General features: G+C 39.7%; 1 protein-coding gene across 1 annotated transcript in view; it reads left to right on the top strand.

The window, feature by feature from the left end:
• The window catches only part of LOC138981226 (nuclear receptor subfamily 1 group I member 3-like), a 15849-nt gene extending 2678 nt beyond the window's left edge, over nt 1–13171 (top strand). Inside the window, exons 2-5 of the mRNA XM_070354071.1 lie at nt 3319–3666; nt 4424–4538; nt 4983–5350; nt 6264–13171. Of these exons, the coding sequence (XP_070210172.1) occupies nt 3319–3666; nt 4424–4538; nt 4983–5350; nt 6264–6908 (1476 nt within the window). The 3' untranslated portion in view covers nt 6909–13171. The remainder of the gene's footprint in view (nt 1–3318; nt 3667–4423; nt 4539–4982; nt 5351–6263) is intronic.
• The last annotated feature ends 1582 nt before the right edge of the window (nt 13172–14753 follow it).

Below are 14753 nucleotides of genomic sequence, written 5' to 3'. Positions count from 1 at the left end.
CATATGGCCACTAGTTCCCAATTCCAGTGGGGGAGCTTGTTTATTTTATCTTGTCAGCGAGCCGCGCGGTGATAAATCCCAGCCGCGTAAACATTGCAGCCAAGGCAAGAAGAAGGGGGAAACTCGGGGACTTTTTCTACATTTATAAAGGGTAGAGGGGGAAGCAGACGACAAAATGTACGCCATCTTGTTATTCAGTTGCCAGGTTGGAAACCTAAAAGTTTGGACTCGATTTGCTTGTTTTTTCATTATATTGATATGTACAATTATTCATATTGCAAAATATAACATACTACAATCCCTTCAAGCTAAAAATGTAGTGTAAAACTGAAGGAACTTGTACTACAGCACTACAAACACAAATTCAGTATAGTTAGAGAGTATTTTACCTGCGTTTGGATTATGATGTTGTTGTTGCAACATTTAAAGCGTGTTCGATATTTCTGACGGAATCATTAGCGTTTGAAAACAAAAAAGCCTCGGTTTACCAAACCTTTGAGAAAAATGGCTTAGAAAACGAGGATAGTGTATTTTTTGCAAATTTACTGAGACTATTTCTTTACGACAACGACCAGTATCGGACATTCGCTTTGAGGCAAACAAATTCACTCGTTGCCGCCAACTTCATGCATGGCTTTCCACCCTCCTCAGCCAAGCTAGTGTGCATAGGCACACGCAACACACACCACTTCGTAACACACTTCGCGGCTGTATAAAAGTGCATATATTTGCCTGGAGATAATGAATTACCAAACATCACAAAAAACAAGTTTAGAAACGCTGCTAGCATGAGCAGGTTCTAGAGGGTTAACAGTTTTAAGTTCTGCAGTAGTAAGTCGCCAAACAAAGAGTTTTAAGCTGGGGGGGGGGGGGGGGGGGTGTTACACTGGTACGAAACCTGTGAGTGTATAGTGAGTAAAGACGAGCGCACAGACAACATAATATTAATGAATTCGATTTTATTTCAATTAAAAAAAAGTCTTAAGATCAGGGGCCTGTTAGATTTTAACCCATCTTGTTTCTGCCAAGGCCTAGTGTAACATAAACACAGCGCGCCGACGGTCGGTGGGGGCTGGGGGCTTGCCGCTATCGGGTTGTCCAAGACGCATGCCGCGAAAAGATTCCAGGCCCCGATAAGAGTAACAGACCACTTTGTTTATAATAGTGAATTTGGCTCCTCAAGAAGAAGTTATCGCCATATGGGATGGGTCGGACAGTGGATAAACTCATATGTTAAACACACTTTATGACAGAAACAAGCTGGTTTTTTGTTATAAGTTAGTTATAGGAATGCATTATTAGGCACACAAAAAAAAAGTCTGTTAACGGTAACATAGGCCAATAAAATAGGGTCGGTAGGTCGGGACTTTTTTTTTCTTTTCTTTTCCCCCCCAAAACATATTTCTAAGTTATTTTGCCAAAAAACAAAGACCTTTTTTTTTAAATATTTTTTTTACTTTTTTTTTCTTCAAAAAACCATATTTTTAAATTATTTTGCCAATTTTTTTTTTCTCCCCCAAATGCCAAAAACAAGTCCAGGGTCGCGGGAAAAAATAGGGTCGGTCGGGATACCGTAAACAGACTATTTTTTTTTTTGTGCCTTAGCAGGCATGAAAATTCTCCGTATTTTCCGTATTTTCCGTATTTTTGAAAAAAATAAACCGTATTTTTTTTTAATTTCCGTATTTTTCCTTTTTTTTTTTTTTTAAATTTTTTATTTTATTTTATTTTATTTATTTTTTTTTCCTAGTCACAGTTATAGTAAAATAGTTTTGGGGCCATGTTTGAATCCAATTTTAAGGCTCAGATAGCCCCAGATTGCACCAAATTGCACCCTTGAAAAAAAAAAATTCCGGGGGAGCATGCCCCCGGACCCCCCTAGAAGTCTTGGCGCTTCGCGCCTGCGAAACTTGGCGCTACGCGCCTGCAAAACTTGGCGCTACGCGGCTTAGAATTTTTTTTTCAGTATTTTTTTTTTTTTCAGTTTTCATGCCTGCTTAGGCATGCGTATGTCATGAAACGTCCAACTTTGAAATTTGGATGGGGGTATTCAGGTGACAATAACTTTTTTGTTTATCAGCAAAACTCTATAAAACTTTGCTATGTTATGTAAAATGAATGCCCAAACAGACTAGTTAGCAGCATATCTAAAATAAACTGAACACAAAAAAATTTCTTCTTTGTGTTTGTCACATGTTCCAAAAAATGGGCGTACAAATTTCAACAAAAATCATGTTGTCACCCCCATAGCATTTTTGAGTCACTTGAGAAAAAGTGACTATGTAATCGGTCAGTGTTAGTCTGTCCGGCCGTCCGGCCGGCCGTCCGTAGACACCACCTTAACGTTGGACTTTTCTCGGAAACTATCAAAGCGATCGGGCTCATATTTTGTTTAGTCGTGACCTCCAATGACCTCTACACTTTAACGATGGTTTCGTTGACCTTTGACCTTTTTCAAGGTCACAGGTCAGCGTCAAAGGAAAAATTAGACATTTTATATCTTTGACAAAGTTCATCGGATGTGATTGAAACTTTGTAGGATTATTCTTTACATCAAAGTATTTACATCTGTAGCCTTTTACGAACGTTATCAGAAAAACAAGGGAGATAACTAGCCTTTTCTGTTCGGCAACACACAACTTAACGTTGGGCTTTTCTCGGAAACTATAAAAGTGACCGGGCTCAAATTTTATGTGAACGTGACTCATTGTGTTGTGAATAGCAATTTCTTCCTGTCCATCTGATGCCTCATATAATATTCAGAACTGCGAAAGTGACTCGATCGAGCGTTTGCTCTTCTTGTTTACCTTAAAAGATAGTACAATTCTCTTTGCAAATATGAAAAGCTTATTCATTTTCCTTTCATTTGATATATAACTTTCTATATTTCATTTAGAATATGACCCCAGATAGCCACTCGGCAAGTAGGCACCAACAGCACTGTAAAATATGCCCTAAAACCCCCGAACTGGTAAGAGTTAAACAGAATGGGTGTGTTCCTAACATTTGTTGTTGTATAAATAAATACAAAGGTTGGAAATTAGAAAGAAGTATAAGGAGAAAGGGGGACACAAATAATCAAAGCTTGTGAAATGACTAAAGATAAATTAAAAGAATTATAAATTTTACTAATAGTATATGAAGTAAAGATTTGTTGTTTCAAAAGTTTCATTTAATATTACAACATTAATAATACTATTGCTGTTGATATACATCAAAGGGTGCTTTTAAGTGTATAATGTGTGTGGGTGTGTGCATGGCCATATGAATAATTCAATACTGTAATTTGTTCATCTTCTATGTTTTTCTCCTGAACAGGCGAGTGAGGAGGGTGCCTCCTTGGATGGAGTTGATCTGGCACGAGTTCTGACATCAATGGCTTCCATTAAGCCCTTGTTTGAGCAGACAGACGACTCGGCCTTGTCTTCTTCGTCTGCTGGTCTCAGCCCTCCAGATCATACCTACAACACCACCCCCATCATTAGTGTGCCATCTCCTTCTGATCTAGGACAGGCAGACTCCTCGGAGCTGTCACGCAAACGAGCACGCATGAAGGATGAAAAGACCTGTGGTGTTTGTGGCGATAAAGCGCTGGGGTACAACTTCAACGCCATCACCTGTGAATCCTGCAAGGCCTTCTTTCGGCGTAATGCTCTGAAGACAAAGGTGAGTTTAAGCTTCTGGAGTTTCTTCTTGTTGACTTTTTACAAATATTGTTGGTGTAAAAGTCAGTACACCTAAGGCACCATTTTGGAACGTTTTCTGACGAATTGGACCTTAAAAAGTTCATGGGACATTCGCTGTAACGTAATTTAGAAACATCTGCAATGATTTGCTCAAAACTGCTCCGAAACTATGCCAAACAATTAAATGAATTTTAATCAGCGAGCAGTTTACTTCTACTACTCTCCAGTGCAGGTCTACTCAGAAAAAGTGATGATGATTTGGTGGTCACTAATGTGTGTTCCACTAGAAGCTACTGCAGTCTTGAGCAGTTGAAAGAACTATACTAGATTTCACTTGTATACAAATTGCATGGCAGCTAGTACATGTACTGTAGCTGCACATGAAGTATATATTTGGAATGGATTTTGCGAGAGCCTGAAGTACAAGCCTTACAAGTTCTGGCTGTTCAAGGAAGTCTGATGATTTGCTTAAAAAGGCTTTAATTTGCAACTTGTACATTTTGGATTAAAGACAGCATCATGCTGCCCTCTGGAAGGGTAAACAATAATGTGGCATGCAAATCACTCCTTCAGGGGACACAATCTGAGAGTGATTAAAAAGGCTGAGGAATGCGGAAGAAGAAGAAGATTTAAGATTGATCAAAATAAGTTTGCTCGAATATATATGCAGATCATTAGGGAATATTTAAATTACTAAAGTGATGATAACCGTGTTAAGTGTAGACATTATTTTCCAGACTGAGTGCCTGTTTCAAGGTGGCTGTGAGATCGATGTCCGGACACGTCGTTTCTGCCCCGCATGTCGAATCCACAAGTGCTTTGCCATTGGCATGAAGGCAGACATGATACTGGGTGAGTAAACAAGATCTAAAACGAACTTACAGTTTTGCTCTGAACCCTCTGTAAAATTGTCTTTTTCTCCCATATATCTGATGTGTGTGTGTGTGTGTGTGTGTGTGTGTGTGTGTGAGTAAATGAGTGAGTCATGAGTTTGTGTGTGTGTTTGTTGTATATATGCGTCTGTGTCGATTATTGTGTTTTTGTATGCATTCTCCAGACAGTTAAGGCAAACAATTCCATTTTCAGAGATATTGAGATGTTAATTTACAGTAAAACCTCCCGTAACGACCCCTACTAATAGTAATAACAACTACACCCAAACCTCTCCCCACCCACTCCCCAGCTTCTGTGAGTGTCAGACACTGAGAGTCATTTTCACAAGAAATAAAAAGTGAAACAAATTTAACACCTTGATTGATATTCATAATTGAAGCTTTCCAAATGGTTGACTTTCAGATGACAAAGAGAAAAAGGCTCGCATGGAGCGAGTGATAGAGAATCGCAGCAGAAAGTACAGACCAGATGAAATGTCACCCACACTAACGCAACTTGCAAGCATGGGCGGAATCTGCGAGCCTTCCCCTCAGGTTGCTGAACAAGTGGTTCCAGCGGAGACGTCTTCTCAGATGTCTTCTCCAATTGCACAAGCCGCCATGGCAGCTGTGGTTGAAATACCTGGACGACGGTTTGGTCTTCCGCAAACGCTGCATGGGCGTATGTTCAAGCATCCACCCCGGGAGCTGCTGCCTTCTGATCCTCAATTCTATCGTCGTCTGACGGAGGACGAAAAGTGGATTTTGAATGACATATCAACAGCTTTTCAGGTATAGGCTTGAATCTACCGTACCTAATTTTCTTATGCATTTTTTTGGTGATTATTTTTACTGTGAACGCAGAAAGCTATAAAAAAAAAAAGTTAAAAAAAGTGACAAAACTGTATACGCAAACACTGATGGTAAATTGAACATATTGTAGTTATGTTAAACTTTTCATATTTCGTAAAAGTTGAAATAGGCCCTGATGCGTAGGCTTTCACAAGAGTTCATGAACAAGTTTTACAATGATAGCGCATAATTACAAAAAATGGAATCAAATATTACGTCACACACAAACACATAATAATCATTTTGTTGTTGTTGTTAATTTGTGTGTAATTGCATGTTTATTTAATTTTTGTTTTATTTGTTTTTCATTGGTAGCTGGTGAGAGCTATATTTGTAGTCTTTGGGCTTTTCTTTTTATTTGATGTTAAGCAAGATGTTTTGCATAAATGAGCACATGGTATTGTTCTTTTACTTCTACAAATATCAAACAAAAAATATCTCAGGGCATTTTGCATGACTGTTTCTCCGTGAATGCTCGATGCTTCTAATTACTGTCTTTTTACTTCCCTGTATATTTGGGGATCTATAGGTTTAACTCTGTCCGTTTGTTTGTTTGTTTGTCTATCTGTCTGTCTCTTTCTTTATTCACACTTTGATCTCTAGTGTTTATGGGTCGACAGAGATTAAATTTGGTGTGTATAGCTTGGAAGTGTGGTATACATGCCTGTGGCAACAAAATTAGGTTCCTATATATATATACCTTCAACGGAAGAGGAGCTATACCTACGACATGTACTGCTACTAGTCTTTTTCTGTTGAGTTAATTTTTTTGATGTTTTAATTCCTATTTTATTGTCTGACAAATCCTTTCTGTGTTTCACTGATGACTTGTACTGAATTTCAATCGCTGCAGGTCACCATTGCTACGTTCAACAACAACGACCCGAACCCCAAGCCCCCGAATCCCAACCCCAGTCTGAACGAACTCATCAACTCTACGGACGAAACAGTGCGTCAGCTGATCCGCTTCGTGGGCAAGGTGGGCGACTTTCAGCAAATGCGCAAAGACGATCAAATCTCGTGTCTCAAGAACAGCGTCATGCAATCGGTGCTGCTTAGGTCAGCTTGTGTCTACATTCTGGAGAAGGACGTGTTTCTGTGCTCCAAAGGTGAGGTCCCCACCTCGTGCCTGCAGGGTGCGCTGGAGAACCCTTCGCTGTACGCAGCTCACGTCAACTTCTGTCGCTCCATCAAGTCCATCATCCTGAACAACTACACGCTATGGGCACTGGCGCAGATCCTGGCACTGTTCAACCCGTGCGGGAACGCCATCCTGGACCGTGAGGTGCTGTCCTCCCTGCAGGATAAGTACATCATCCTGCTCAAGCACTACCTTGAGTCCGAGTTTGCCTTCACCTTCGCTCAGGACTACATGGTAGCTCTTCAGGATATGCTTGGTGACCTTAAAACTTTGGGCGAGGCCTATACAACGGTCATCTACAACGTCAACCCCACGGAGATTGAACCCCTTCTACTGGAGGTGTTCAACCTCAAGTAAAATTTCACCTTCGCCCAGGTCTGCATCCAGGGATCCTTAAAACTCTAGACTTTGTCATTTCAACAGCCTTGACAGTGTAAAATATTGGACAGAAAGGCAGAAGAAGGAGAACCTGTTCTACAGGAGGTGTTCAACCTCAGCTAACTCGAGTGTTGGCAAAGTATCAAAGTATCACACACCAGCATCATTGACATTCAAAACAAGAGGCGAAGCCTTCAAGGCTCACGTAAGAAATCGACAAACAGTAACACAAACTCAATCACTCCGTCACACATACACACAGTAAGCATAGGTGACACTGTGCAAGAAAGCGAGACACTAGATCTAGATCTGTCTGTCTGCATGTAGCCTACTTACAGGGACACGACTGCCAACTAGTCTCGGCCCGCTCAAAATAACAATGACCGAGACTTTCAGTAATTCCTTCGCGTGACGTCTAACCCTCTTACGTCATAATGTGACGTCTTCAAATGACGAAATGTTAAAGTTTCTACCACAGACATACACACGCACAAACAAACACACACACACACGCACAAACGCACAGACAGACAAAGTTACGATCGCATAGGCTACACTTACGTGAGCCAACCAGCAGAGAGCTCTGGCCCTTGCCGCTGCATTCATTATAACACTCTCATCTGGGACCGATCCGAGTTTCAGGTAAAATGGAGCAATAATGATTAGCAGAACTATACTTGCGCTTCACACCTTTTTCGACATAATCTTGACATCTAACCATTACGCTTGTGCCTGAAGTCCTTTGGTGTTTTTAACTTTGTTTAACTTTGAGACAAAAACAGGTAGAGCTCTGTTCATAGTAAGGTTGAATAGCTGATTTCCAGTGAGATTGAAAGTAGTCTGATTGGTGACATTTTTTCCTGACTGTATATTTTGACTTGCAGGAGTAATCAGTGAGTCACAGTAGTGTTGGGGTGTATGGACTCCTGGCCGAATGGCCCCTCAATTTTTCCACCCCTTTCTTGCAAGGGGTTGAACGGTGCGAACTGGTTTTGTGAAGGAGGATTCTGTCAGGCATTTGGCTGTGATTTACATTTTTGGCTGGAAATTGAAAGTGAGTGAAAAATTCAAACATTATGGACTTATACTGCTGAAGCCCTTTTGTGACTTTTGAATGACTGAAATCTCATACTAGAATGTGTGTCAGCTTAAAGGGAAATAACTCTGCAATTTACCTTTTGTACATGTATGTTAGAAGTGGATCATCTACAAGTAAATATCAACCATTAGCTACTCGGACTCAACCTTACCTGACTTAGATGTGCAGCTATCACTATCAGAGCTAACTGTCCTTTAATTTGGGCAAAACTTCTTTTTTTTTTAGGGTAACTATGTAGTTTTTGAGCAACAGATTTGTCGGTTCCTGAGCTGCTCCTCCATTTGTGTCTGTGTACTTGGTAAGGCCCACCCAAAAAATAGGTGTGGGTAAGGTAACATAGCCAAAAAAAATAGGGTAGGAAGGTAGGCAATCACTTTTTTGTTTTAAACTTTTTTTTCGTAATAGCAGAGCAACCAAGCGTGTAGCACTCGCAACCGAAGAAGACGCCATCATTTTTGTCATGGCAAGCGTCTGTTGGGCCTTTTTAGTAGAAGGAGTTATTTCCCTTGCATCATCTGTCGTCTGCATGACGATTCGAGCGCTTTCGCTTTCATTGCGTTTTCTGCACTCGTTTTCTTGTTTTCATTTTTACATTTAGTCAAGTTTTGACTATATATTTTAACATAGAGGGGGGAATCGAGACGAGGGTCGTGGTATTATATGTGTGTGTGTGTGTGTGTGTGTGTGTGTGTGTGTGTGTGTGTGTAGAGCAATTCAGAGTAAACTACTAGGCCGATTTTTATGAAATTTTTCATGAGAGTTCCTGGGTATGATATCCCCAGACGTTTTTTTTTATTTTTTCGATAAATGTCTTTGATGACGTCATATCGGGCTTTTTGTAAAAGTTGAGGCGGCACTGTCACACCCTCATTTTTCAATAAAATTGATTGAAATTTTGGCCAAGCAATCTTCGACGAAGGCTGGACTTTGGTATTGCATTTCAGCTTGGAGGCTTAAAATTTAATTAATGACTTTGGTCATTAAAAATCTGAAAATTGTAATTAAAATAATTTTTTTATAAAACGATCCAAACTTACGTTTGTCGTATTCTTCATCATTTTCTGATTCCAAAAACATATAAATATGTTATATTTGGATTAAAAACAAGCTCTGAAAATTAAAAATATAAAAATTATGATTAAAATTAAATTTCCGAAATCGATTTGAAAACAATTTCATCTTATTCCTTGTCCGTTCCTGATTCCAAAAATATATATAGATATGATATGTTTGGATTAAAAACACGTTCAGAGAGTTAAAAAGAATAGAGATATAGAAAAGTGTGCTATCCTCCTCAGCGCAACTGCTACCGCGCTTTTCTGGATTGTTAATTTTACTGCCTTTGCCACGAGCGGTGGACAGACGATGCTACGAGTGTACGGTCTTGCGGAAAAAATGCAATGCGTTCAGTTTCATTCTGTGAGTTCGACTGAGCTTGACTAAATGTTGTATTTTCGCCTTACGTGACTTGTTTATTTTTTGTGTGACAAATGTAATAAAAAGTACCCCCCGCGGGTTAGGGGGAAGAATTTACCCGATGCTCCCCAGCATGTCATAAGAGGCGACTAACGGATTCTGTTTCTCTTTTTACCCTTGTTAAGTGTTTCTTGTATAGAATATAGTCAATTTTTGTAAAGATTTTAGTCAAGCAGTATGTAAGAAATGTTAAGTCCTTTGTACTGGAAACTTGCATTCTCCCAGTAAGGTAATACATTGTACTACGTTGCAAGCCCCTGGAGCAAATTTTTGATTAGTGCTTTTGTGAACAAGAAACAGTTGACAAGTGGCTCTATCCCATCTCCCCCCTTTCCCCGTCGCGATATAACCTTCGTGGTTGAAAACGACGTTAAACACCAAATAAAGAAAGAAAGTAATAAAAAGTTATAGGGTCGGCCCCTAAAGATAGGGTAGGTCGGGTTACCGTAACCACATCTTTTTTTTTTTAAGCCTAACTGCCCCTCTTCTCCCATTAACTTTGTATCAGTTTTTAAAGCAAAATCAAATAACATTGACATCAAGCATCACTTTTTGTGCCCAAACACATTGACCATGCAGTCATCCAAGGGCACTGCATGACATTTAAAAAAAAGGATTTCCTACCCAGAATTCCTTCCGTTTGGAGAATTTGAAGGCTTCTTTTTGTGTGATGACGCCCTATGCTTGGTTTGTTATATATAGGGAAGCATTATCAGTTGTAAACGGGCATCGACAGAGACAATTAGTGAATTACTTAAATGAGGAGCGAGGGGTACTTGTAAGATGATCCACTTGTGTACATGTATACTAGCTTGTGCATAAAACAGTGTTCACTGGGAGAACATTCTAGGCATGGATTTCCATGTATGCCAATCTTGCTGACATAATGAATACAAAACAATCAGCTATCAAATAAGTGAAAGGACTATTATTGTAACACACATTATTTGTTTTACATACAAGCTGGTATTCCATAGTGCTTTACTGGTAAATCTGTGCAAAAAGTGAAGATGTTAACCTGCCAGAACTACTCAGGTTGACCTTGTACCAGTGAACTGTTATTCCATAATTTGCCAGCAATTGATTGTCTACCGGAGATGAATCCACTGGTCAGACATTACTGGTGGATAGTTGCAGTGTTTGCTAAATGAAATAAGACCAACAGAAACAAAAATGTAATATATATGCCATACAGCATAAAAGCCATCTTTTTTGTGTCCTGGTGTAGGTTCACATTTTTATATAAAAATAATAATTATATGACAGTCTAGTAAGTTAGTGGATAAAAGTTGATCAAAACAACAAATCAGGATACTATACGTATACTATACGTACTATACAACACGTTTTTTATTCTTTTTTTTGCTTTTTCATGGAGATTCTTCTTCTTCTTCCAGAATTTTCTGGTTACGTGTGAGCTCGTTTGCCCATTTGGGTTCCCCAGACTATACTCTGAGAGTATAGTCAGCTTCACTCCGCTTTCGTTGAGTAGGCATGCTGGGTATTTTTGTGTTTCCATAACCCACTGAACTCCGACATACTGGGTGACAGCGTAGATTAATTGCCAGGGGACTTAAATAAATTAAGTAATGTATCCATGCAACAACAAAAATACGAGTTAAAATTATTTCAATGTGATAAGAGTTGAGAGGGTGTGAGCACAGTGATTTGCAGCTTAATGTCAGGATGGTGGTGAAGGGGAGAACACTCATACTGGAGATGGTTGGAGTTTGGCACGTTTCTACAGGACTCTCTCTCTCTCTCTCTCTCTCCGAGGGCTGGATGTAAAAAAGCACCTGTTTGCTTATGCCAGCTACCCTCGTAAATAAAGAATTTGTCATTGTCATTGTGTCTCTGTCTCTCTCTGTCTCTCTCTCTCTCTCTCACACACACACACACACACACACACACACACACACACACACACACACACACACACGCGCGCAAGGAAGACAACACAAAAGCATTCCAGGTGCCATTAAATCCATGGGGTATGGACAGGTTAGATTTTACCACCAAAACAATTCAAGTTGCGTGTGATTTCATTTTGGAGAAAAGAGATGTTAATCATCATAACATGTATTTTCGAGCTCAAAAAGGATTTTATGAGAATGTAAGTTATGATTGTTTTGCTTTAAATTAATGTTCCACAAGATTATTTGTTTCAGTTTTTATTGCAATTTTTTTAATATGTTGGTGGCCACTAACACCCTGACTATCCAAAGCAATTGCGTTTACAGGCAAGACCAAAAATCAGTACATGTACTTTGGCAAGGTAGAAAACCGCTGTAAATCACCCTTGGACTTGTAACAAGCTGATTGCCTCCCCTGAAGACAATTTTTTTCTCAGATTTTGACAATTTTGGTTGTTGTGGCTTGATATGTTATGAAGTTGTATGATATGATTGTATGAATTTGATTTTTTTTTTTTTTTTTGGCAGCCAAGGGCTTAAAATTGTTTAGGAGTAAAACAGGTAGGTTTCGAGCTACAATGGATTTCCCTCTTTTTGAGACCTCAAAATATTTGATCAAAACATTTAGTCACTCTGGCGTCCTAAACTGACCTCAAACCTCTTCACCTAGGCTATGTCCTGGCTGGCCGCAACCAGTTGTATTTGACTGCGGTGTCTCGGTATCACCCGGTCTGGGTGGCCGAGTGGTAACGCACTTGCGCTCGGAAGCGAGAGGTTGCGAGTTCGACCCTGGGTCAGGGCGTTAGCAATTTTCTCCCCCCTTTCCTAACCTAGGTGGTGGGTTCAAGTGCCAGTCTTTCGGATGAGACGATAAACCGAGGTCCCTTCGTGTTCACTACATTGGGGTATGCACGTTAAAGATCCCACGACTGACAAAAGGGTCTTTCCTGGCAAAATTGTATAGGCGTAGATAAAAATGTCCACCAAAATACCCATGTGATCTGGAATAATAGGCCGTGAAAGGTGGATGTAGCGCCTAAAGGCAGTCGATCTACTGGCCGATGTGAATGCGTGATATATTGTGTAAAAAATTCCATCTCACACGGCATTAATAGGTAACATGCGCCTTGAGTCGCCTTGTGTGGTGAGATATGTGCGCGATATAAATCCTCGTAAATAAAAAAAAAATAAAAAAAATAACGTTCACATGGGTACTAATTCGCAACAAAGACACCATTTTTTTCAGCTTAATATCACAATACACGTTTTGTAGAAATAACTGTCAGGATTTTTAAGCATTGTGGAACAGTTGCGCCCCAGACAGTGACTGAGTGAGGCAAACAATGACATGTGGTCGACCAGTTGGCCCCAGCAGTCGTCATTTCTAAAGTTAGTTCATAACACCATCTATTCGTTGCAAGCCCTGGAGCAATTTTTTTATTAGTGCTTTTGTGAACAAGAAACAATTAACAAGTGGCTCTATCCCATCTCCCCCCCTTTCCCCGTCGCGATATAACCTTCGTGGTTGAAAACGACGTTAAACACCAAATAAAGAAAGAAAGACACTCAGTCATCTATTTAAGCAATACATCTATATCTTTTTAATAAAGATTTCAGTTAAATCACATTTGTGTCTGGTATTCTTGTTTTAATTTGAGGTCCAGTAGTTTTCTGGGTATCGCTCCACAACACACACCATCACCCTTGTCTCCATTCCCAGTCTACTTGATTTGATTTGACTATAAATGTAAAAAGAGGGAGTCTGAAAATAGAGGTAAAGAAGAAAAAAGTCTTAAAAAGGAGCATCTCTTTTTCTCTTTTTTTGTTGGTAGGGGGGGGGGGGGGGTCCTTAAAGGAGGGTTTCACTGTAGTGACTTAATTAATGTGCTTTACTGTGAAAATGAACACCTGCATGGAATTGGCTTGCATCAGCCTGGTTTATTGCATGATGCACGTTTTAGTGCAATTATCTGATAAAAAATAAAAAATTTAAAACAAAAATCAGCTTTGACCTGTTTCATGCAAATCATATATCTATGGTAGTGTCAGATATATATATCGAGGGTTCCCTGCCAGAACCCAGTATCTCGACTTTTTGGTGATTTTAATTTTTTTACACCAAAATATAGTTATTGACTTCCTCTTCAATGTAAATATTGAGTTTGAACCAAAAACTAAAAAGGGATCGATTTATTGATCAGTGCCGAAACCAAGTATCGTTTGTTGTACACAAACCATCCGTGCCAAAACCCTGTATAGTGAGATACGGGGTTCTGGCTGGCATTACTTCGGTGAGGATCATAGAACGTTCCCTGCCAGAACCCTGTATCTTGAGATACGGGATTCTGGCTGGCATTACTGCGGTAAGAATCATAGAACGTTCCCTGCCAGAACCCTGTATCTTGAGATACGGGATTCTGGCTGGCATTACTGCATTAAGAATCATACAACATTCCCTGCCAGAACCCTGTATCTTGAGATACGGGATTCTGGCTGGAGCCTTTCTGACTGCAACTAACTCGCAATGGTCAGCAAAAAACACTTATTTTGACATACGTGGCTTTTGTGGGACAAAATCAGACACAGATTCAACAGAACTCATAAATCAAAAAGAAATGTTCGGAGATGGATCTTTTCGGTGCATGTTTTTTTTTTTATGCAGAAGCAGGCGGGTTTATAACCAGAACAAATTAGTGGATTTTTTTAAAGCTAAATGTATTGTTATGGTTTGTCAATAGTCAAAACTGTCCCGTAAGGGCGTATCTAAACTTGCATAAACATGTGGAACGTGACAAAGCGGCGAAGTGTTTGTGACACGTTTTTTTTTTATATTACTTGCGATATTAACTACAATGTAATCAGCTGCAGAACCAACGTTTACGGCCAGTCAGTGTCAAAGACTAGTTGTTTACTCGTGATTTGTAAAAATGTAGAACATTTTACAGATCACGGGGCGCCGCGATTTGTAAAATGTTTTACAAATCACGTAAATGCCCCCGATATTTTTTCTTGTCATCTCCAAAGTCAAGGGATCTATTAGATTTTTTTTCTTCTTCATTTCTTTATAGTCCCATCGCTGGGAAATTTGGGTCGCTTCCTCCCAGTGAAAAGCTAGTGCAGCAACAGAGTCACGCTACCCCAAATTGAAGGGATCTATTAGATTTTTTGGATTTTCTTCTTCATTTCTTTATAGTCCCATCGCTGGGAAATTTGGGTCGCTTCCTCCCAGTGAAAAGCTAGCAGCAACAGAGTCACGCTACCCCAAATTGAAGGGATCTATTAGATTTTTTGGATTTTCTTCTTCATTTCTTTAAAGTCCCATCGCTGGGAAATTTG

The sequence above is a fragment of the Littorina saxatilis genome, linkage group LG12 (assembly GCF_037325665.1).
Source record: "Littorina saxatilis isolate snail1 linkage group LG12, US_GU_Lsax_2.0, whole genome shotgun sequence".
Taxonomy (NCBI): Eukaryota; Metazoa; Mollusca; class Gastropoda; order Littorinimorpha; family Littorinidae; genus Littorina; species Littorina saxatilis.
Note: the sequence above shows the minus strand (reverse complement) of the source record. Positions and strands in the feature narration are given on the sequence as shown.